At 39.7% G+C, this 25,508-nt stretch overlaps 1 protein-coding gene across 4 annotated transcripts in view; it reads left to right on the top strand.

The window, feature by feature from the left end:
- LOC135288982 (mothers against decapentaplegic homolog 2-like) overlaps positions 1 to 25,508 on the top strand; it is a 74,580-nt gene that overhangs the window by 3,322 nt on the left and 45,750 nt on the right. For all 4 annotated transcript variants that reach the window (XM_064402352.1, XM_064402349.1, XM_064402350.1 and 1 more), the window contains exon 2: positions 7,818 to 8,112. In XM_064402352.1, the coding sequence (XP_064258422.1) occupies positions 7,877 to 8,112 (236 nt within the window). In that variant the 5' untranslated portion in view covers positions 7,818 to 7,876. The remainder of the gene's footprint in view (positions 1 to 7,817; positions 8,113 to 25,508) is intronic.

The following is a 25,508-nucleotide window of genomic DNA, read 5'->3' as shown; positions in this document are numbered from 1 at the left end:
TATGGCCTTCTAGTTTTAAGGAGCAATACTGTTAGGTTGTTCATAACACTAAGTGGAAGAAGTTTGCTGCTTTGCAGAAACAAGTGAATTGGCTGACTGCAGTTGTAATTTTCCTCATTTCCAATTCTAGGGGAGTTGCTAAAATACCTCAATCCTATTAGTAATTTGATGAAAGGTTAGTAAAATTAACATCTTTCTTGTGTCTCCAGTTGCATGCAATTTTAGTATACCATGAATGAATGTGTTACATAGAGTGCGATTTTCTAATAGCAATACAGCTTTTCATTACTACATTTGGATGTCATTTGCAGTAGTCCTTAGTAATTTTAAAAAATCCAATTTCTGAAGCTTTCATAATATCATGATTGTGTTTATTTTAGTTTTGTATATGAGAAATATGAGTTTTCTCATTTGATTCATAAACAAACTTCATGAAGAGAGTGAGAGGAAAAAAGTCTACTTTCAAAGTAGGTGGGTAATTCTGTTTTCAGCGAGCTAAAGGTACTACAGTTATGCAGAGTTTCAAGATGCATTGCAATACTAGAACATAGTATACTTAAAACTGAATATGTTGAGCCTCTGTAGGCATGTTTGAAATTCTCATTATAAAGCTGACTCAGAGCAAGAATTTTCCTTGCTCCTATCCCCCCAGATCACAAGCAGCCTGCCTCATTGGCTCATGTCAAAGCTCAACCAGGACCATGGCTTTTTACTCCTTGGAACCTAGGGCTGTGAGCTGGCCAGATGGAGCCCGTTGGGAGGGAGCTCTTCAGAGCCACTCCCCACTGCTGAGCTAATTGGCTGAAAAGCTGAACTGGGAGTTAGATTTGAGGGCATTGCTCAGTAGGGCTGCATTCCCCTTCCTCCAAAGCAAAAAAACCTAAAACCCTAACACCCAAAAACCAGTAAGGGAATACTCAAATCTGTCCTACTATGACTGAAATATGAGAAGATGAGCACCATCTCATTTTCTTGTGTGATTATTTTCCAGAAAAGTATGTATGTGGCAGTAGGCTTGAGCTTCTCCAGTATGACAAAACCAGGTGTCTAATATTCATTTGTAGAGAAAGAATTAGCCCTTATGGAATTGCAAAAGGCAGTTTTTGGAGGGATTGTGGCTGCAATAGAAGTGAAATGTCTGTTACACTATGTAATTTAACTAGAGCATATTCTATCTGAAAGGGAATTTGATTTTAGTTTGAAGTTCACGCAAAATTCAGGTTTCCTGCAAGTTGAGATCATTAACACAGCAGAGAACTTTCTCAGATTCCACAGAGAATAAACTGTCTCCTTGGATGGAATAACACAGCCTGAAGGATCGAGAAGCAGACAATAAATTAGTTTTTTCTTCTGTTCAATGCAAGATGAAATACTTGCTTTATTGTTTTTCTAAGTCTTAATGACTTCTGACTTAATATAGGAGACATGCAAGTACTGCATAAACTATGCCTTTTAAAACTTCAACTCCCACTATTGTTTAACCTAAGGTTTTGATTCTGCCTTAAATAGACTATGCTTCAATTAATGTCACTTTATTGTGAAACCAGTAATATCTCAGGGGCACATGTGAAGGGAAAGGGTGGATATACCCTTGTCTTCTGAAAGATCTGAAACATTGTGCAGTTGGTGAAATTGATAAAGAATTTTGTCCACATTCCAAGAGTAATAAAAAAAAATTGTCTTTAAAAAATCTCAGAAATGGGACGAAAATTGTGAGGAAATGAGCTTGTAGACTCTCTCTCAAATACCACTAATTATTTTCCTTGGTCTTCTTTCCTTAGGAGCTTAATTTATGTACTCTTTATTCCAGAACAGCTCTTGCAAATGAAATTCCTCTAAGACAGAATGCTTCTAGTAAAACTAAGAGAGATCAGATTTCTTTATTTTCAAGTTTAAGATGAATAAGCAGACTGATATGAAATATGTTGCATAAGGTTTTAGAATAAATTAGCCAGAAAGCACTTGATACTTTTGGTAGCACCAGTACATTTATAGTATGTTCCAGTCACTCAGGAAAGGAAAATTTCTCTTGAAGATGTTAGTCTGATAGCATGCTGTCTTTAAGGTTTACTTTGTATTTTATGCTTAGTTATTGCTGGGATAATGGGCTTAATACTTGTTCCACCACAGCAGAATGGAATAAATAGCAGACATGACTCAAGCTGTGACTTTAGAAGCTGCCGACTATGACACTGTTTGACACACTATAGAAACACATGCATCAAGAAGCAGAGATACTATGAGGGCAGAGATTAAATAAATATCACCAGAGCTAGGCAGTTTGTAGCTTTTCCAGTATTAATCTGTTGGGAATAACAGCATGTGTTCCCTGTGTTCCATCAATCTAAAGAAACTCTTGTACCTCTCTGGGCAACAGTGAGTGCACCTTGAGTATTCAACACTGCAATTTTAAGGCACAATCCAGAGAATGTGGAAAGGGATAAAATAGTGGAAGTTTTCTGCTATGTATTGCACTGCTGCCTTGATACTAATAGTTCACCTACAGTTGAGCTCAGGAAGGGATCTTAAAAATCTCTCTGCAGTTACTCAGAGGCCCTGTATGTTGGTGTGTTGTAGTGGAAATGAAAAATAGTACATGGCAATTCAAAATCAGATTTGGGCTGTGGTGTTTGGCCTCAGTAGAAGAGAGTGAGCAAAGAAGGAGGCAGTAAAAAGAATAAGTGATTGTGAAGCACACTTAAAATCCTTAGAAGCAAAGGCTGTAAATGAGTACTCTTTTTTTTTTGAGATGGTTGGTTGTAGATGACAAGGAAATCACAAAAAACATATGGCAAGGAAGAAGGGATATTACATGTTTAGCATGTATTTAATTTGCAGCCAATTTAGCAACATGGAAATGTTTCTTGCATTGTTGGCAAAGATTGTTTTCTGGGTGTATTTGGGGAAAAAGCTTTTTTTTTTTTTTTGTGAATGAAGAAAATGTACAAGGCAAAAGAACTAGAGCAATGTGTTTAGCAAAAGGCTTGTATCAACAGTGCCAATGTATAAGAGGATGATTCTTTAGGAACAAAGATCAAAACCTAGATTACTGTATCAATTTGAAGGGAAAAGTTAGTTGATTAATTGAAATGGGATTTACTGGTCAAAAATTAGCTGCAACAGTGACTCCTAAACCTGTTACCATAAACATGGCATCTGAGACTGGGTAGATATTCAGAACCAAACACAGGTGTAGGGCTCCTTATTTTTATATGAGCTCCTGCCAGATATTCAGCATCAGATATGCACTCTGCCTTCTATGTCCATTCCTCTGTGGTCTTTAGGTCAGTCCTTAGGCAATGTCTTTGAGTATTTGTACTTTAATTGAAGTAGTAAAGCTTTCAGGCTTGGCATCTCTCCAGAGGAGCATCCCAAACTGTATGACCTGTGTTCAGGTACTTTCTTTGTGACAAAAGGCTGATGATAGCCCTCCATTTGAGAGAGGGATGTGATTGAAATGGACAGAATCATGAAGCTTGCAGGCAAGATGAATACAAACAGGTCTTCAGCAAAGCTTGCAGTGGTAGTGTTGTCTACAAAAATCAGATTCGTTACCTGGCATGCAACAAGCCAATAATTACACACTCAAGGGAGACATTGATTATTTATTTCAGAGTTGCACAAGCCTGGGTGCTCAGTGGTATTCCACAAATCAAACACGCCAACTATTAAAACTTTTTACTATTTATACATTTTAGCAAACAAAGGAATTAGTCTTCATTGGCTACAAGTTACGTAGTTATCTTATTAATTAATATTCTATCTTCTATTGGTTAATGATTCCCTTGCATCTAATGCTAATTATTTTGCATGCTCAGTCTTTCTCTTGGGTCAGTGGCTCATGAGTCTGTGGTTTTGATCTCCCCTTGCCAGAATTACATTTTACCCAGTCGGAGCTGATTCAGCACAGTTGCTGAGTTTGCTTTATTAGTTTCTCTGTCTTGGGAGGTCTGCCAAATGCCCTTGTGGCCTGTAAATTCTGCATTCTTTGTGTCCACTATCAGTGGTGCATCTTTCTTGCCAAGCTTTGTTAACCTCCCCCTGAGATCATTGAAACATGTGGAGCCTGAAACCTTAACAAGGCAATTCTATCAAGAAGTAGCTACCAGCAGCTTGCACCTGTGGCCCACCGGGCTAAGCCTGGGCCATGACATTTCCAGCGCCGGAGGGACTGATAAGAGACTGAGTGAGCCAAGCTGCAACCCAGGGAGGGGACTTTTCTGAGTTTGTCATCGCTTTTGGAGCAGCAAGAGGTTTTATTGTTTAATATTGTTTAGGTTTCCAGGTGCGAACTGCCATTGCTCTCTGGGTGTTCAGTTCAGAGCAGGTTTAAACAGGTCCAAAGAAAAGGGAACAAAAAACACAGTCCAGGGAACTTCTTTGCCTCAGCTAGCTAAAACTAACTAAAAGAAAGGAGAGCTCTGTCCCACTGTCTGTCCATCCGCAGACAACAACAGTCCAGGAGCAGGAATGTGGAGGAGTGCAGTGTCTGAAAACAAACTGTGTGCTTCTTCTCTCCTCCCTTCACTCTCTGGAACAAGTCTTAAAGGTGCAAAACTTATTATTCAGCATAAACAGAACAGACAATTGGGGATAAAAGCATCATATAGTCAACCCAGGACAAGTGTGTGTTTTATAAGACTGACAATCAAAGGAGTATTCTGGGGCAATGAAAGGTAAAAAATTTGAAGCTAAACAGGAAATACATATGTTATCTATCAGTGAGCTCCATAGATGAGGAGAAGAAATGGTGTGTGGATAAGCAGTGATAGTGGTACTTGGTTGCCCACACCTTTCAACACTGAATTTAATGTTCAAGTATTACACCATCAATTTCTAGTATTTGAAATGGGATCCTTAAAGCAAAAGAGATTATCTTTTTGATTTGGTCTTTTTCAATTTCTTGCATATGCCTCTGAAGCATCTAATGTTGGCCTTGCTCAAATATTGAAGTATTTTTATAACATTCAGAGTGACTGCTATTCCCTGTTTCAGAAACCTAGTGTGAGCTTGTTAAAACAGAGGCCAGGCAAACCTCTTGTTTCATCTCTGGAGTTACTCCATGTACTGCATTAGGGGACTAACATGTTTCACTTTGAGGCTTGTGAACAGTTCAGAACATTTGAAAACGGGAGTGTAAGACAGCCTATTTGGCTTTGCCACCAAAATAAATGATTAAGTTAAAAGTACATGCCCAGATTTGCATTTCTAGCAAAGCAGTCATTGCTACAATGGCTGCTGAAGGCTGGGACTGGAGTCCTCCATACATACTCCTGTAACTCCCCTGACATCAGGGAGTACTTATAGTACTCTGTGTGAGCTGCTGCAACTTGTTAACCTTAAATGAAAACTAGCTCAGCAAAAAAAAAACAAAACAAAAGCCACCCCTAAATGGGTCCGTTTTTACTTGGTTATTGTGAAAAACACCAATTACTTGTTTTTAAAATTTTAATAGTAATAAAATGGTTATAAAAATAGTAATATAATTAGAGTAATAAAAATTTGGACAATTAGGATTAGGACAATACGAGACAATAAAAACAAAGAGTTACAGACAGTCCAGGTACCTCTTTCTGTGCAAAATAAGCCTGAAAAAGGACACACGTTAACAGAGGATTAACCCTTAAAAGCAATCACCTGTTGCATATTCATACATCTCATACATGATGCATAACTCCTATTCAAACAAAGGATTCTGTCTGGTCAGTGCCAACTTCTTCCTCTTAATCCTGATGGCGTCTTCCGGGCTGAGCAAGGCAGGAAGAAGTTAGTTTCTTCTGATAAGGGAGCAATAAATTATTTTTCTCTGAAAGATTTAGGTGTCCTGTGGCTGCTATCTCAGTGCGAGTACCTCATTCTTTAAAAAAATATCCCACATACATAGTATCTATTTTAACATTGTTATAACCTAAAACTATATTTAACACACTAATTAAGAAAATTAATACAACATAACTTTCTAACATAACACATATAATATTCATTTTAATATTTGTGAAAAGCTAATAATAAAATACGCATTTTTAACAGTTATCTAGCTGAGTCTTTGTGGAAAAGTATCAGTACAGATGCAGAGGTGGTAGTGGTGGTGGTGCCACAGGGAAGAAAAGGAGGGCTGTGCTTCCTGTGGCAGGAAGCTGTTGGGTTGGCTTGCCTCCCTAAGAAACTGTACCCTGAGTGTCCTAGTCAGTGTTTAATTTGAACATTTCTATGATTAACTTATTTAGGATAGATTATTTTGAATGGCTTGCATAAAGTTCCCAGTGTAAATCTTGAGACCCTGTTAATTGGAACCTCTGTCTCCCAGATCCAAGAAAACTACATTTCTTGCTTCACCTGTGTTCTGAGATGCTCTCAGAAGCTGGTTTATGGAGGTATAATTTAGTTGAAACTGAAATGTCATGCCTACTAAATGTTCTGTTTTGCAGAAGTTGAAAAGTTATGATTTAAAGTTACTTGTAGAATATAATATAGTGTCTGTTGACTTGGTTCTCAGTGAAACTGCAAAGATGTGACAAGGCATAAATTAGCCATAAATAGTGTAGGCTGAAGTATCCCAAATCAACCATGCTGTTTTACAGATGGGAAACTTCAGTAAGATTAAGTTGGTGTATTCTGAAAAGAAGTGAGGAATGTACCTGTACAGGATGTAGAGACATGTAAGCTGCCTTGAGAGCTCAAATTGAGTAGACTGAATCTAGTGTTAAGTTTTAGCTAAAACAGGGTTTTTTCAGCTGACTCAACTAATTTATACAGCTTGGAAATAAGGGAACTTTCTGGAGTTTGTTGCCTGGAAATAAGATTTTTTTTTTTTTTTTTTTTACTTCAATGCCATACTTCTATCTATAAGACCATTATGTACTTGAGCAATTTCTAACAGCTGTCTGCCTGAAATAATGTGGTTGGTTTGGGGCTTATATTTTCATACATAAAACTTGTTTAATAGAAGCTCCAAAACCAAGATTTTTTTTTTCTAAATGGCTATAATTTTTCTTTTAAATTATTTGAAGTGCAAGTTGTAGTGAATATTAAACGTAGCCCAACTTTCAGCATATCTTCTAATATTTCATTTCACATAAACGTCCTGATCAGGTAATTGATATGGAAAGGCTATCAAAATTGAAAATGGACAGTTCTACTACCCATGTATCTGCAAACTAAGATTTTAACTATCCTTTAATAAATTTTGAAAGACTTGATGATTTTGAGCACTGCCAGTTGATAAGATTAATTATCTGTAAGCTATTGAACTCTAGATTGAAAGATGGGAATAGGCTTATTATTAGATTTGCAAGTGAATTTCAAATTGGTGTACCAAAAATTGGTAGTTATTTAAAGCATGACAAACAAGGAGAAAAGGCTTGTGAAATGGCTGGTTGTTAGAAGACTTCTGTCAAGCTGTCATGACTAAATGACATTTCAAACACAATTTTGCTTGCTAAATTAATTTGGAGATGGGCAGATTGTGCATGTCACTTGTGGAAAATTTTAATAAATTAATAGATCCAGCCAGCCTAGGTGCAAAGCTAGACTAGAGTTAACTTGTTTTTTTTTTTTCTGGATTTAGCCAGGAAAGACTTGAGGAAAAATTAAATGTCTAATCCAACAGTAACCTTAGTCTTTGCTAACTGCTGAAGAGTCTGCAGAAAACTTGCATTTGAATTTTATTGGTGAAGTACCTAACCTTTATGCAGACTTATCTGACTTATTTTAGGATGCAGGGTCCTATGGCATTTGGTAATAAAAAGTCTGAAGCAAGGTATTTGTTTCATGTGAAACCTCAGTGCTAATGTGTCTGTTTTGGTTTGTGTTTTTAGGGATCAGACTGGAATCTCTTTAATTTATTGCTTGCTGAGTGTTCTGTCTGGTGAAAGTCATGTCATCCATATTGCCATTCACTCCACCAGTTGTGAAGAGACTTCTGGGGTGGAAAAAATCTGCTGGTGGCTCTGGAGGGGCTGCTGGTAGTGAGCAGAATGGTCAGGATGAAAAGTGGTGTGAAAAAGCAGTGAAAAGCTTGGTAAAGAAGCTCAAGAAAACAGGACAGCTGGATGAGCTTGAGAAGGCAATTACCACTCAGAACTGCAGTACAAAATGTGTGACAATACCAAGGTAAGTGCTGTTATGTTTAAAATTGTTACAACCACGAAGGAAATAAATAAATGGATGTTTAGGCTAGCTGAACAAATGACTAAAAATCAGTTGCATGCTTTGATTCTTTACAAATTCTTTAAAATCTGTTTTTGGTTTTATATAGTGCTTGCTCATAACTGAATCGCATGTTTTGTAAAGTTACAATTTTTAATAATACATTTGTTTCAATTTTCATTGCTACTTAGATTCAAATTCTGTGTATTCTGGTGGTACCTAGCACAGTTCTTAGTTTGTAGCACTGCCTTATGGTTTTATTTAATAACCCTGTCTATAATCAGAGGAGCATACATGAACTTTCATTCTGAAAATAAGACTAGTTTTTCCTTGGTCAACACTCCAGTCATCTATTTATTTTCTGTTGTGCCTGGTAGTTTCAGTTAAATTGTACAAGCTGTATCCATTCTCTCTTTTGAAGTTTTGTCTTTGGAGGCACACTGTCTGAAGACTATGTTAATTCTTTGTTATTGGTTAATGTAAATGCTTTTTTTATTGAATAACATGAAATATTTCTAGAACTGTTCTTCCACTTCTGATATGTATATACATATAGGTGAATAACTTGCATTCTACCGCTTTGTCTTTCTCAACTTAATTCATAGCAACTTCTGTGCGAGGAGCAAGGGTTATGTTTTTAAGTATAATGTGGTCTGTTTTCCATTCATGTTGTACAGAAATACTGCTAAGGTGCCTGTGCAAGCTCATTGTGTACAACACAAGTATCAAATCACTTCACAGGTGTGTTTTTCTATGAAAAAGAGGATCTGGTGACATGGGAATATTTTGGCCATTTAGTGCCTTGACACTTAAAATAATTTCTAGGGGAGAGAAACTGCATCTGGTTTATGACCCTAATTTCTGTATTAGCATGTTCATCCCAATCACTTTTAAACTTTTATTAATCATAGCACAAACTAGTTTTGACTGGTGTGACTAATGATTTCCACATATCAAATGTATTATAGCTCTTATAATGGTTCTAGTGTTCTTTTAGATTTGACACAGCTGTTTGGGAAAATCATGAGTATACTCTGAATAATGACTACTTTAATTGTGTTTTCTCTTTTCTATCCACCTTTTGTTTCTAATGCTGCCCTCTGCTTGTATTTTCTTCCCTAGAGCAGTTCCAAAATTCTCTGGGTTTCCCTTCTGCTTTCTTCCTTTTGCTGGCTGGAAAACAATCGGAAATAAAATATTAGCTCTTTCTTGTCTTGGTGTATATCAGTAGACTAAGATTGGAACGTGTAGGGGTATGTATTTCTTGACTTGACATAAGATGACTGTATTTAGCAAGTCTTTACCATGATAAAGACAAAGTGCTTTAATTGTGAGGTGTTTCATATGACAGAAGCTAAATATCCCATATAGAGATTCACTTGATATAAAATGTGTATCTATCTTCTAGAGCTCTCCTGCAAGGGTACTGGGGCAGTAAATATTCATATTTCAAAAGAACAGTTGTCTAATTTTTCTAGAAGATTTAACAGTATGCTAATATATAATTGTTTTCCTAGTCTACGTTGGGTATGTCCTTCTGCTTGCATGACCTTTTGTGTGACGTACTAAATAATTCTTTAAAACTGAATACAAAGCTCTATGATACTCTGTATAGCCTCCATGTTATGACCAGTAGTTCTTGCTGGGCTGTGATATACTCTTCTCCTCTATCCTCCAGTAAGCTGTAAAAAGTACTGGACCTAGGTTTTACTTTTCTTAACTACCTTAGGAGTAAGCTAGTAGCTAGAGAGCTCTTGAAGTGATGTTGGCAATTGTACAAGGTTTAATTTTAAACTAAGAAATGGCTTTGGTATTAAGGGGTGAGATTATTTCAGGGTTGCCAGAATTCTTGAGTTTCATAGTTAGGTTTTGGATTGTTGATATTATTTCACTTTGATAGCTGGAGTCTGGGTTCCCAGGAAATAAAAAATGTCAACTCAGTACTATAATGACTTCTGGAGATTCTTGTTCTTGGATTTAGTAAGTTAATGACACTGCTGATTAAGATCTATTTAATTAATGTCTTAACGATCTGCAGGTCAGCTGGGATAAATAATAAAATGCTGAATTTGAAACTTTTTTCCTTCCTAGTCAACATAAAGTTTGATGTGCCAAGATGATGTTATATAGTTCTGCTGTGGCAGCTGGGCTAACTTTTCAAACCTTGTTTTGCTTGGGGAGGGTTTTTGTGTTTGGTTTTGTGTGGGTTTTTTAAACTTCCTGTAGATTTACTTACTAATACTCAGTGTAGATATTGACAAATGTGGGATGTTTCTGTTTCCCACTGCTGCATTATTTCCTTGACAGAAGTTTCATTTGTGATTTCACAAATTTCTGGTCCCCTTGGAGATTTCCAGAGAGTTTGATACAGTACTTTAGTATACTTTTTTCATCATTGAAACCTAAAGCAACTAAACACCTACAAGCTTTTCTCAAAACTGAAGGCAGCTTGGAGAAAGGTTCTATTAAATTCCCTCTTCAGTAATCTGCATATTATATATTACTGTATGTCATTGATAATCCTGTTGAATTAGGATTGCTCTGTTCCTATGCTGTTTGTCAAGATGACCACATACTGAGTGAGGCTGTTACTGTGTGTGCTATGCAAAAGCTGCTCATGTTGTAATTAACAGAACTTCTTATGCAGACTAATAGAGGTTCTGAGAAAGCAGAAGCAAACAGATGGAGTGGGTGTTGGCATTACACAGCAGGGATGCTTAGCTCTTCATAAGTGGGTCAGTAATCTAGAGCAGAGGCTGAACAGAGGTCCTTTTGACACTAGCCCTCTTAAGTAATTTGTAGTTACCTTGCTGAATCCTCCCAGCAAGCCAGTGGGATTTTCATCACATAATCCCTGAGTATCTTGAAACTAAATGTTGGCATGTGAGTTCACCATTTATATGAGTCTTCTAATGGAGCAGTTTCTTCCTTATTATCATGGATTTCTCTGTTGAAATAGAATCACAGAATCATAGAATGGTTTGAGTTGGAAGGGACCTTAAAGATCACCTAGTTTGAACCTCCCTGCCATGGGCAGGGATACCTTCCACTAACTAAGCAAGGTTGCTCAAAGCCCTGTCCATAAATACTTTGTAATTAGTGGTAGCTAAAATCCAAGCCTTTAACAAACCAAATCATGCCACATAGTGAATAGTCAAATGGCATATTCATATTTTGTCTTCATTATTTAAAAAGTTCTTTCAGTGATGACAGTACAGAGCATTGGAATCCAAATCAGGGAAACAAATAACTAGTTTCATCATCTCAGTATTTTGGTGTGATCAGCTGTGTGGCTTTTCTGTCATTAAAAGAGTATAGATATGCTTCATGCCTTCTTGTTTCTTTTAAATAGACTTGCCAAATGCACTCGCTTTTGTAAAATGCCTGATAATGTACAACTAATAAGAGTTTAGTTGGGGTAGGTTTGGGATAATGTTGGCCTGGAATGTTGTAGCTCCTATGTTTTTAAAACTGAAAAAAAGCTAGTCGAAGGGAAGCATTGAGTTTAGACTCCTTCATGATGTCCTCTGTTCCTCTAGAGCATATGTCTGAAACCTAGTGCAGAACTGTGTCCTTCCTGAGCTGTAACCAAGTACATCCATACCACAGGTTGAGTTCTGTTTCCATGCAAACATTTGTATAATGTGATGACTGTATTAGGGATATTTTATATGAAGTATTACTACTAAAACTGCAGAATCTGGTGAAAGTTCATCAAACATGTGAAAGCAAGACCATTTTACATGGTCAAAATTCTCTAAAGAAATTATGAATTTCTCTAATATACTAACGTTATTCCTTTGCTTGCTTGTCCTGTCAGCCCTTTTTTTCATTCCCTGCACTGAGTTGGCACTAAGGATAAGATAAGCAGCCTAGGCATAGCTTATGGTACATGTTAAAATTGTTTTCTGAAGGCTCACTCTCTTTATTAGTTAATATGAGCCTCCATACATGGAACTTTAGTGCTGATCACAGTGTCTACAAAGGAGTTAACAGCAGAAGTAAACTAGGCAAAGATGGGATAACTGGCTTGGGACTGCTGTTTCAGAACAAAATATTTTAAAATTATGACATTTTGAGGCCTTTTCTTCTCATAACTGAATAAAAAATAATTTCTAATTTAGGTGTAAAGGGCACAGTTTTTCTTGAATATAACCTGTGCTACTTGTTAGCATGTTTTCTTTAATTCCTTGGGAATATGTGTCCGGAAAGTGATCACATAGCTGCATGCAATAACCTAGTTTTAGGGATGCTTTTGATCACCAATAGGGCATAGGTGTCAAGCTAATGTGGCTTTTAGAATAAATGGTTTTCAAGCTTTAATATCTTTCCCCAAAATAGGTTGCTTTAGAGTATAGCAATACAGGTTAAAGCCGTAGGAAATGGGTGGTTTCAACAATTACACTTGGGAGGAAAGGAAAGTTCCTCTGGAAACTGTTTTAGGAGAGTTCCCAATATCTGCTGCTAAGCTATGAGTGCATTAGGTAAGGGGACAACAGCAGGCAGTTGGATTGACACAGTAGATCCTAAAATAACATTGCTATCCAGACAGAGGTGAAGTCTATTTTCCCAGAAGCAGAACTTTGCACTGTCTGCTAATTTGTAGCAGAGCTGGGATAATTCACTATTCAGGTTGGGGATGGACATTGATTCTTAATCATAGGTCACAAGTTGAGAGTTGCTATATATAAAGAATATTCTCATGGCATATACCATATCTCAGTCTGGATGCATTCACTTAGCTGTAAATTGGTTCTATGAATTTTTGAAGACTATAGTTGAACATCTTAAGCTTTCTAAAATAAGTATAGTTATTTAAACAGTGCATCAGAATATACTATTTTTATTGATGAGGTTACAGGAAGAATGTGCTTGTAAATTGTTTGTTTATAAACTTGACTCCCTTTTCTTATGACAGGATTATTGAGGATGAAGCAGACCTCCCTGTGATTTTTCTCTTGTTGGAATTTCAGTTAAAATAATGCTTTAGAAGAAAGCCAGAGAGATCTTTCCTGGAAATATGGCAAGAGATAGTTGATATTTTGGGGAGTGTTGGCCAAAACAAGCTTCAAAATCCCCTCATTCTCCTTGTGATAGATGGTGCTGTGAAGACTTTGGCTGTGTTAACTGGAAAGGTGTAGCAGGAGGATCAAATTGTCCTTCCTTTTCTCAGTTCTGTAATTATGGTGGGAGTTGAACATTGTCTCTATGTTCTCTGTAAAAGACTAAAGAAAGTTCTTGGCGCTTTCTAAGTGCATTGCACCAGGCTCTGGTGTCCACAGGGCAGTAAGGACAGAGTGATGGTGTGCTTTGCAGTAGCTTCCTGTTGCATGTGACATTTCTTCATCTTGGAGTTGGCCCTATGTGTATGTACTCCTCTGGCAGCTTACTGTTTAACTTCCTGACTTCCTCTTAGTAAATGGTGTTGTGCAGCCTGAATTTCCAGCCTAGGAAACAGCCAGGCAGCTGCTTGTCTGGTGAATAGAGTCCACCTGCATTGCCTGAACATAAAATGTAAGGTGATCCTGTGAGACAAGCAGTCTGTTGTTTCTGAAAGTGGTGTGTGAAGCCATTGACTTTAGGAGTGTTTTTCTGACATTTTGTAGTGTCTTTTAATCCGTGTTAAGCGTTTCTTCCAATAATGTTACAATGACCACTTTCAACTGTTCCATGTTCTGTAGTGCTGTATTGTGCAGTCTGGATTAGTGTGTAGAGAGAATGAGAGTGCTCTGAGAGATTCTACTGATTTCCTTGGAGCCTTTTGCAGAGTTGGAGTGGCAGAAGCTGGCACCTGGTTTTCCAAGACAATCTTGCACCCAAGGATAAATGGTTCCAGCTCTTCTTAGTTCCTAAATTTTCAGGATGATGTGGTTATAGACACAAGGATGCTGGCCCTAATTACATATGTGTAAAATGACATGTTCAAACTCTAGGTTGACAGAACACTTTTAGATGCTGTATGGACATACAATGGGAAATAAAAATTCATGTCAGGTTTGACTTCAAGTCTCTATGAAACTTAGTTTCTAAGCTTGATGTTAGCAATCAATAAGACAGTGTTGTGAGATTCTGCTTGATTGGATGGGGCTTTGAGCAACCTGGTCTAGTGGAAGGTGTCCCTGCCCATGGTGGGAGGGTTCGGGCTAGATAGTCTTAAGGTCCTTTTCAACCCAAATCATTTTGATATCTGTATACAGAAGAACGTATGTGCATCAGTAGGGCACTGCCCAGACACTGTGTATTACAGCAGTTAGGGCCTTGCAAATCGGTCATTCTTTAGAAGATGAATTTGAAGATTTAAGTTTTCTAGCCTTCTAACAGTGTTGATTGAAGTTAAGAATAGCGATTGTGTTCAAGTGTAATTGAGTTTTAATTATAAATACTAAAATATAGCTGATAACTTGGTCTGTTGCACAGCTGGTGATGAGGACTGAATTGCTATAACTAAGGTTAAGCTTTAGTGTAGACATAGTTCAGGTTACAGTGTCTTATAATGATGTCATCCTGAAAAAGGAAGTCTTAGAGTATTAAAGATACTTAGGGCTACCAGTTTGAAGCTTGTGCAATTCAGGAAGCCACGTAACTTAACCACATAATTTGTTAGAGTTGGTGTGTCAAGCAAAAAGTATTGGCATGTCTTTTGAGGTAGGTCAACATGTAAAAATATAAATGTACAAGATACTTAGCCAGTAGCAAAATGCTGTATAGTTCAAAGGAGCTTGTCTCTCAAGTCAGGAGGAAAAAAGCATTGAATTTTGGGGACTATATTGTATACTAACTGAAGCACTGGATAAAGGTTCAGGGGATGTGGATTCTGGCCTTGGCTCTGCTGCTTTTTCTCAGGTAACCTTACAAGTTTTTAATTTGCTGTCATTTTTTCAGTCTATAAATTTAGATGATTTTTTCTAAGGTGTAGGATAATGCAATTTCTTCACCTCAGTGGTATAAGCTGTATTATTTGTTTAGGGAGTAAGTTTAAGGTATTGTTCCCATTGGAGTATCAGTGATGTGGAAAGCAAGTTTACAGGTGAAAAAATGTTGGAATTTGTGCAAGTTCAATTTACTGTTGCTCCTCATTAGGGTTGTCTTAATAGTAAGCAGGAAGAATCAGAATGAAAAATAAGTGTTAAAGCTTTCTTGTTTTTTATATGCCATTTATTGTTTGTCAGGTTAACAACTGATGCTAGGACTGCTGAGTTTTAAGCAAATGAAAAAGAGCTACTTGTGATTACTTTAGTGACTTACCTGCTCAGTGAATCCTGGTATAAAGCTCTAGTTAGAATAATATCTGTATCTGGCCCTTCATGCTGCCATTAAGAAGACATTAGTCACTCAAGAAAAATGTTGACTGTGCTTTGTTGTCAGTACTGAGCCCCAAATTATCTCATAAATAGTCCTTATTTTCCCTCCAGTAATGGAATCAAGGCTTTAGTTGGCTTCAGTCAATTCTAAACTATTCCCTGGTTTACTGTGGTAATTTGCCTTTATATCAGGCCAGCTATTCAATGTAACAAAGATTCCTCTCCTCATATTTTTCTTCTGTAGAAGTTAGCTAATTTAGTTTACTTGGTACTGTAACAAAACACCTGAGTGCCGTTTTTACTGGTGTGAATGTTTTAGGACAACCAGAGCAATTTTACAGAAAAAAACCCTTCCTGGTTGTATTGCTCAGGCAGTTAGCTTACAAAGAATGTTTAGGATAAACAACGTACTGCAGTTCTTTTACTGCTGCAACTTTTAACACAAATAGCTAGTTAATAGGCTCCCTACTGATTTAATCCTGCTTGTAATCTATACCTGCTAATTTAATAAAAGTAACTTCCCATGTCTTGTTTACTACTTGTTTTTGTTTAATTACTCTGAATGGGTTGCAGTGTTGATTGGTGGAAAACTAAAATTTACTGTATAAAATGCTGTAATCTCATAATGAACAACTTTCTTTGGCTTCTGTCATGCTGCATTATTTGAAGCTGATCAGCAGGATAGAACAGAACAATTGAGAGCTGGAGTAAGTTCGCATCTTGCTGCATATGCTTAAAAATTGGCAGAAGCACAGTGAGGTTGGGAAAATCACCTTGAACAAATGCTGCACAGTAATCTGACTTGAGCATTTGTTCAGAAGATTCCCCAAATTGTGGCTTTTTATTCTGAAATGTACAAGCAAATTTTAGTAGGTCAGTGAGTTGCAGAATTAGGATGTGACAATGAAGATTGTAAAGCAGGTATGTTTTATTCCAGCTGGGATGCATGGGAGATATTTCCACCATACGTACCTGGTCAAGACAGGTTTCAGGTTTAAGTAGACATTGATCCTGCAAGCCCACACCTCCCTGTCCACCCATTCCCCGCCCACTCTCTGCCTCCTTGCACTTCATATTATAATTAGTCTTCTGTGGTGCCATGCCTTCTGGGAGTTGTGGGCAGGGGTCTTTCAATGAAGTAAGAAGTCTTCCTCAGGTGTTCGCTACTTGACCTTCGTTTCTGGGCATGCGCCGTGGAGGTTTGGCCAACTCCTAGGTCAGTGTGTCCTGGCCAAAACCAGGAGTCTGGTTCTTGCTGGTTTGGGTTCTGTGTTATGGGTTTGAACAATACCTAGGTCTCGCTTTACTGAGCTTAGACAATAGACATTTTATTTTTATGGCTTTTCCTTTTTGCACCCAGTTTATGTATCTATATATATATATTGCATGCTATAGTAATAGAAGTTGCTAAGTACAAACTCCTGTGTGGAACACGGAGTTTGTCAGCTGCACAGCTTATCTTTTGCCGAGTTTGGGAATGTGTTAATACAAGCAATGATTCTGTGCTTTATGTTGATGGCCTTGTTATGCTGGGGGAGCTATCTTCTGTGGACGATGAGGGATTGCACCTCCTTCTGCCTGCCCAAGATTGATGTGAATGGTTTTATAATGCAGACTCCTGTGGTCCATGTTCATCCTTATGTGATCTGTGTATTAATATTAATTAATATGGTTAACAAATCATGTGGTTTGTGGAATCTGATGTTGTTCTGGTGTAAAGAGAAAATACTTTAGGTGAGGAGCTATTGAAATTTGCCCTGAGCCATCCAGTTCCTGGGTGGCAGGATGTGTGGAAGGATTTGGGAAACTTTCTAGGGTGATGATCACCTGCCATTGCCTGGGACTTGACTCCTGAACAGGTAAATAACCCTAAGAAACTGACCTGTCAACTGATAGAAGGGTGCCTTGCCTACCCCAATGAAAACCAGAAGCTTCTCACCCTGTACTGGGGCCTGGTCTATGCCTACAGAGTCCCTCTTCAGTACTCTCAGAGGACTGTAGTTGAGGCAGGAACCCAAACTGCATTTGAGGACACTATGCCTGAGAAAGGGACTCAAACTACAGCAACTACAGTAATTGCTCAAGTAGTGAAAAAGAAATATGGATAAGGAGAGCTACAGGTCCATATCATCAATTAGAAATGGAGAATCACACACAGAATCACTAGGTTGGAAGACACCTTTAAGATGATTGAGTCCAACCCATGCCCTAACCCCTCAACTAAACCATGGCACTGTGTTGAGAGCTTTGTAACAAGCTGGCTCCGAGCTAAAGGTCACAGTGAGATTAATTTGACCGAGATAGAGAATGAGGGGAGTTGCCATTCCAATTCAACTGTGTGTCCTTGTCCCACGGGATGAAGTAATGCACAAAAACAGGTGGTAAAGCAAAACAGCTTGGGAAAGTGGTGGTAGTTGCACCAAAACAGCACGTAGATAGCTGATAACTAATTAGCCAATGGTGAGCTGGGATTTTGCACTATGCATGAGCTAATTAAAAGGTGTATAATAATTGGCGATTCGGGAATAAAGACGAGACTTGTAGATCATCATCTGGTGAACGAGTCTTCCTTCTCCATCAAATGGTGACCCCGACGTCGACCCGTAAGACGACTACGGACGGACACAGCTGCCACGGATCGGAGAAGTAGGAGCGGGTCCCTCTGAAGCAAGGGGTGGGACGGCAAACGAACCACTGCGAGTTCGCGGCCCTGGGAGCTATATAGATAGTCTCAGCCTATGTGCTGCTGAAGCCTGGAAGCCTTGCAACAGCGCTGATTAGGAATGGAAAGGCAAGCAGCATATGATTTATTTACTTGCTTTTTAAAAAAGCGTCAGGTTAAGGACATAGACTTGCAGAAAGAGCTCCCACAGTTGTTAGCTTACGGGTATGCACAAGGAGTTTCTCAAAATCCTTATACAGTACATGAATTAACAGAGTGGCGTAAGTTCGGGACCAGGAGGGCAATGGGGGCCGCGGGAGAGCCCGGGGCAGACGCGGCGGCGAGAACACGTATGGTGGCGGCGGCATGCTCGGTGCTGGCGGCGGTTACGCGCACCACGGGTCCAGCGACACGCACAGTGGCAAAAACTTGCACGGCAGCTGTCCATGGGGAAAGCGCACAGATCACGAGGGAAGTGCCAGCCAGGGCTGGGCCAGCCAAGGCGAGACGCGGGGGCCGAATGCGCGGCAGCGACAAGCGCAGTGCCGGTGGTAGCGGCGGCGGACGCACACCAGTAACGCGAAACCCGAAAGCTGGAGCTGGGAGGGCTTTCTCACTTTTTGCAAGCGTACAAGAGCACCAGCGGTGTGGGACATGCTCCTGCTGGCTGCGGGTGCTGGCGCAGAGCCAGGGGGAACCAGCCCGAGCGGAGATCCAGGTGGAGCGAAGCCCAAAGGAGATCGGGGCTGCGCGGGTCTGGGCGAGAGCGTTCCTTTCCGCACCCCCGAGGTGGCGCAGACTGAGGCTCTGCCGGAGCAGGCGGAGACGGGCGCAGGCAGACATTCCTCAAGGCACCGCCCTGTCGCAGCTGCCCGGCAACCACAGCAGCCAGCCCATCGCAGCAATTCAAACAAGTGTCTGAGAAAAAACAGGTCAGGAATTTTCTTCAAGATCAGGATGGAAAACTTCTGAAAATTCACACAGTGCTTCATCCAGCTTTTTATAAAAAAAAAAAAAAAAAAAAAAAAGGGGGCAACTCCACAGAAAATGCAGCAGCAGATGTTATGCGGGGCACTTCACCCAACTGTTCCACAGGATTTACAGTTTGTTTACTAGTTTTTTTTGTAAATGTGTTTGCTTTTTTAAAAGTGGTAGAGTATTTGAGTTTGATGCCTTAAGGTTTGATGACTTCATTGCCTTTCCCTTGCCTGAGGCGGGAGCAACCTTTTAGGGGGGCAGAGTCTAAGTAAACTTCCTGGTTTCTGTTTGGACTACATGTGAGAAGATTTAAACTGTAATATTTCTGTATACTATGGTTTTTATAGTCTTTGCTCTCTTCTATTCATTAAGAGATGGCATTAGATAAATGGATGTAAATGTGCTAATTGTTTTTGTACTGTCCTTATTTTAAGTGAAATTATTTGTGTTTAAAATTATCTGTCATCTTTCTCAGTTTTGTTTTAAAATATCTATGCAAACTGTCCAGCTTTACCAGCCTGTTATCCTTCAGTTAATGATTGTTGTCAATCAGTAAGAAATCTCAGTGTAACAAAATGCCAGAGGAACTGCTTCTATTGTAAAAAATTATTCCCAGGGAAACAAAATGTCATGTAAAGATGAAAGTATTAGTAGAGATTTAATTACCCAAGGTGTCTTGGAAGACAAAGCATTTGAGAAAGGTGAATCAGACCCTGTTATGGGGTCATCAGTCGATTCCCCAATGATTCAAAGTTTTAAGAATTATTTATATTAAGTTTATAACCTTTGTTATTTTTAGTTTTTGTAAGTAATGCTGATAGTGATTGTTGTTAATACTAGATGAATACTTTGGGAAGGTTGTCTTAACCCCTTCAAGCACTTCTTGTTAGGGAGTTTTCAGATTTTTGTGATGAGAGTTGTTGTTGGTGTGTTGTAGCATTTGCAGCCGGCTTTCATGTGTTTTCCTTTCATGTGTTTTTCTATTTATTTTTTTTTTTTTTGTGTGATCACCTGCAAGACACGTGTCTCTTCAGGATCCTGTCTTTTTATTTCCTAACTATTTAGATGTTTTTGAGGGTTTTTAGCCAAATTGCTAGTTTTGTGGTTCTTTTAATTATTATTACAGAAATACTCCAGCAGAGAATTCAAGAAGTTTGCTGTGTTTGGAAAATCTCTGTCTTGACAGAAACTTCAGAAGGATTCCATTGTTTGATAGTTTGATTGGTTTGTAACCCTAAGGTTTCTTGTTTATAACGGTTGTTTTTAAAAGCCTTGTTTAAAAAGTATGTTAAGTGACACTCACCAATTAGAGTTCGGGCTCTGGCCAAGCTCTAGCTCTATTTGGATGGAGTGATTGATGATCAACCCAGATATTTTCTGCATCAAATAGTATTCAAGTCCTTTTGACTTGGCGATTTGACCATCTATGACAGCTGAGCCATTTTCGGAGGTGATTTGGAGAAACATGAATCCGGACATGATTTCTCCAATTCTCTGTCATTTTAAGGTTTATCAGCTGTCGCAGACTCTGGGATAAGAGTTCAGTGTTGTAGTGTTTAGTAATTTTCTGATCTTGTATGTGTTGTATGAATTTATCAGATCATTCTGTATCAATACATACGAAAATTAAAGAGCTCCAGAAAGGGCTACATGCCCTGAAGGAGGATGATGGATTGGGATTAGAAGGCTGGATAAAGAGCCTGGGATTGGGCCCTTGGCTGAGAATAATGATCATGTATGCTATAAGGATATTAGGTGTGATAGTATTGCTAATGCTTGTATTACCATGCTTGCTTAATTGCGTACAAAGAATGGTGAGTCAGATGATGGAAAGGGCTTGGAAAACAACACTTCTGGCCCAAAAAGAAAACGGGGGAAATGTTGAGAGCTTTGTAACAAGCTGGCTCCGAGCTAAAGGTCACAGTGAGATTAATTTGACCGAGATAGAGAATGAGGGGAGTTGCCATTCCAATTCAACTGTGTGTCCTTGTCCCACGGGATGAAGTAATGCACAAAAACAGGTGGTAAAGCAAAACAGCTTGGGAAAGTGGTGGTAGTTGCACCAAAACAGCACGTAGATAGCTGATAACTAATTAGCCAATGGTGAGCTGGGATTTTGCACTATGCATGAGCTAATTAAAAGGTGTATAATAATTGGCGATTCGGGAATAAAGACGAGACTTGTAGATCATCATCTGGTGAACGAGTCTTCCTTCTCCGTCAGCACTGAGTGCCACATCCAGTCTTTCTTTAAACACATACAGGGATAGTGACTCCACCACCTCCCCAGGCAGGCCATTCCAGTACTTTATCACTCCTTCAGTAAAAAACTTTTTCCTAACATCCAACCTAAATTTCCCTTGGTGCAGCTTAAGACTGTGTCCTCTCGTTCTGTCAGTTGCTGCTTGGAAAAAGAGACCAACCCTCACCTGACTACAACCACCTTTCAGGAAGTTGTTGAGAGTGATAAGGTCACCTCTGAGTCTCCTTTTCTCCAGGCTAAACAACCCCAGCTCCCTCAGTAATTCTTCATAGGGCTTGTGTTCCAAACCCCTCACCAGCCTTGTTGCCCTCCTCTGGGCATGTTCAAGCATCTCAAGGTCCTTCCTAAACTGAAGGGCCCAGAATTGGACACAATACTCAAGGTGCGGCCTCACCAGTGCCAAGTGCAGGGGAAGAATGACGTCCCTGGTCCTGTTGGCCACACTATTCCTGATACAGGCCAGGATGCCATTGGCCTTCTTGGCCACCAGGGCACACTGCTGGCTCATGGTCAGTTGGCTGTCAACCAGTACCCCCAGGTCCCTTTCCCCCGGCCACTGTCCAGCCATACTGTCCCCAGCCTATAACGTTGCAGGGGGTTATTGTGGCCAAAATACAGGACTTGGCACTTGGACTTGTTAAACTTAATCTTACTGGACTCTGCCCATCCATCCAACCAAAGAGGAAGGAGAATCAGCAAAGGAGGGGTTAGATCAAGAAGCTGCTCCTTCAACACAGAAATTGAAATGATTGAGGCAAATCAAACAGGAAACCGAAGTTACTTGGTCCCTGATTTCATCAGAACTTCAAGGTTTGCGTAAAGATTACAGCTGCCAGCCACGTGAGCAGATTTCTGCATGGCTGCTTTGATGCTGAGATAATGGGGCCCACAGTCAGCAGTTAGGTCATGAAGCCCAACAGCTGGGATCCCTTGCTAATGATTGGGAAATTGAAAGAGGAATTGGGCAGGAAGGAGCAATTTGCAGCCTATGGAAATGGCTTCTCTCAAGTGTGAGGGCAAGATATCCATTTAAGGAAGATCTTGTGAACTCTCCAGGGAAGTGGACCACTGCAGATGAAGGTATCCAGTTATTGAGAGAATTAGCAGTGCTACAAGTTGTCTATAGTGATCTAAAAAATAGTGTTCCTAAAGATTCAGAGGATGTCTCTTGCTCAAAATGGCCCTGTGGAGGAAGGTGGTTCAATGTTCCCCTGCATCATATTCCAGCAGCTTGGTAGCAATGTATTACCTGAAAATGGATATGCCACCTGTAGAGATGGAGCCAGGAAGACACTGAAACTTAGAAGAAGCTTTGGGTACTTCCACATCCCTACAGACCAGCACCTCAGCTTTTAGGGGCAGCCCAAGAGATCAGTTCTCTCCTGCTCCAGTCAGAGGGAAGCCCCCAAGCACAGGCCACATAACGAACTCTGTTTCTTTGTGACCAGAGGGAGGACATGAGGAAGTCGGATGGTGAACCCACCTCTAAGCTGGAAGCCCGTGTCAGTGAACTGAGAGGGAAGAGAGTTGTTAAGAAGGGGCTGCCCGAGAAGGCTGTCAGTGTAGTTGCTGCAGAGAGACAAGACAATCAGCGATCTCCCAGACACAAGTGAAATCACTTCCTTTGACCGTGATGAGGAGACATCTGGTGTGGCATTGCAAAGGTCAGACAGCAAGTACTCTGACCAGGAACAGGAATAGAGGGGTCCTTGCCTTTGCCCAGGAGAAGGAAAGGGATGACCAGGTATACTGGACTGTGTGGGTTTAATAGCCTGGCACATCAGATCCACAGAAGTATAAAGTTTTAGTAGATACCGGTGCACAGTGTACACTGATGCCATCAGGGTACAGGGGCACAGAACCCATCTGGATCTCTGGAGTGATAGGGGGATACCAAGAATTGTCTGTATTGGAGGCTTAGGTGAGCTTAACGGGGTGACAAAATCACCCCATTGTGACTGGTCTCCTTGGCATGGACTACCTCAGGAGAGGGTACTTCAAGGATCCAAAAGGGTATTGACAGGCTTTTGATGTAGCTACAATGAATACAGGGAAGGTCAAACAATTATCTACCCTGCCAGGCTTCTTAGAAGATCCCTTCATCTTGGGATTGCTTCAGGTTGAAGACCGGCAGGAGCCAATTGCCAGGACATTGTACTGGCAGCAATATTGCACAAACTGAGACTCCCTAGCTTGCATCCGTGAGCTGATTCATCAACTGGAGAGCCAAGGAGTGATCAGCAAGACTCACTTGCATTTTAATAGTCCATATGGCTAGTGCCAAAGTCTGATGCAGGGTGTAGGTTAACAGTAGGTTATCGTGGCCTAAATGAAGTAGTGTTACCACTGAGTGCTGCTGTAACAGACATTAGAGTTCCAATATGAACTGGAGTCGAAGACAGCCAGGCAGTGTGCTACAATTGACGTTGCCAATGCATTTTTCTCAATTCCTTTGGATGTAGAGTGCAAGCCACAGTTTGCTTTCATTTGGAGAGGTGTCCGATACACCTGGAATTGACTGCCCCAAGTGTAAGAGCCATAACGAGAGATGTGGGACTTCAGGTGGCTCTTTAAAATGCAATTTATTGTATCTAAGATGTTATAATAGTCCAGGGTCGTGGGTGACAGAGCCTGCCTGTGCCTACAGCTGTCAGCTCCGGCTGCAGAGAAGCTTGAAGTCCCTTTAGTTTTGGTTACATTGCATTATATACTTTGCTGAGCATCTTAATACAGTAGAACCAATCTTTACTTTTACCTATAGCCTATCATAACTACTATCATTACCATATTGTAGTTAATACTATCCAATCACATGCGTTAGTATGTTACAGTTTAAGCTTAAATTTGTTTTTCAGTTTTCTTGCAGTGGAAAATTCTTAGACCCTTTTTCTACTTGCCGCATCTACATGTCTTGTTTGCCCATGGTATCTTTCTGCTTGGTAAAAACCATCCTGTTGTTTGTGGTCAGCTTATCCTTTACTCTAAGTAATAAAACCTCTTTCCAACTTGACATAACCTTTGCCTTCTTAGTTGTCCAGCAAGACTGGCTCAGCAAACCTCAATCTACACTTCTATTATTCTTCTATATCAAAACTTGCTTCCATCTCTATTTCATTCTCAGATTCTACATTAAAAGATCTTTCTGCCAAGCATACATATCTGTTAAACTTTCTTGTCAGACTTTCATCCTTCCCAACATCTCCCCCGTTCTGATGAACAACAAAGATGCTAGAAACTGTCTTATTCATCATTCTCTGCACACATTGAAGTGCACAGGGTACCACTACTATAATTACAATTATCACCACTAAAACAATCAAGCCTATTTTACAAAGTTCCTTCAGCCAAAGTGAAAAGCTCCAACCATCAAACAAACTAGCCAAGATGTTTCATCTGTTGTAATTTGGTTAGCTAAATCTCTTAAGTTTTGCAGCTGTTTATGAATAGAAGCAGATTGATCAGACAAGTTCATACAACACAGTCCTTCAAAATCTTCGCAGCCATGCCCATGTGCTACTAAAAGAAAGCATGTGCTAATAAAAGAAAGTATGTGCTAGTAAAAGAAAGTCAATAGCAGCTCTATTTTGTAAAGTGGTGTGTCTAACTGCCTCTTCATCTGTTAGCAAATCACTAATCATAGCAGAGGTGGTGTTCTGGTTTGAAAGCAAAACCAGTGAGAGACTCCAAGTCAGAAATACAATTTATTAGGAAAAGGAAAAAAACCCACAAAATACATGCAATAATACAAAAGAAAAATCACTGACAGAATCAGAATACAATCTGACACCCTGTTGTTCAGGGTGTTGGTGGCAGTCCAATTGGAATGGTGGCTGCAGTCCTCCTGGAGTGGCAGATGTGGTTCTGTTGGAGCAGTGATCCTTTAGAAGGGTGTAGTCTTCCTCTGAAGATCCAGTGGAAAAGACAGCTGTTCCTCTGGGAATCCAGTGGAGAAGTCATGTTGGTGTTCAAAAATTTCAGATTATATCCAGTTAGGAATGCTTGGCTCCTCCCTCTGGGCAGAGCATCTCACAATGGGATGCTGTAATTTTCACCAGTCACGCAGTGACATTCAATAGCCCATTAACAGCAGATGTCTTCCTGGAGGGAAGATTGGTTTGTGGAAGAGATAAGGAAAACTGCAATTAACAGAAGATAA

This window comes from Passer domesticus, chromosome W, assembly GCF_036417665.1.
Source record: "Passer domesticus isolate bPasDom1 chromosome W, bPasDom1.hap1, whole genome shotgun sequence".
NCBI classification, from domain to species: Eukaryota; Metazoa; Chordata; class Aves; order Passeriformes; family Passeridae; genus Passer; species Passer domesticus.
This window is presented reverse-complemented; position numbering and strand designations above follow the sequence as displayed.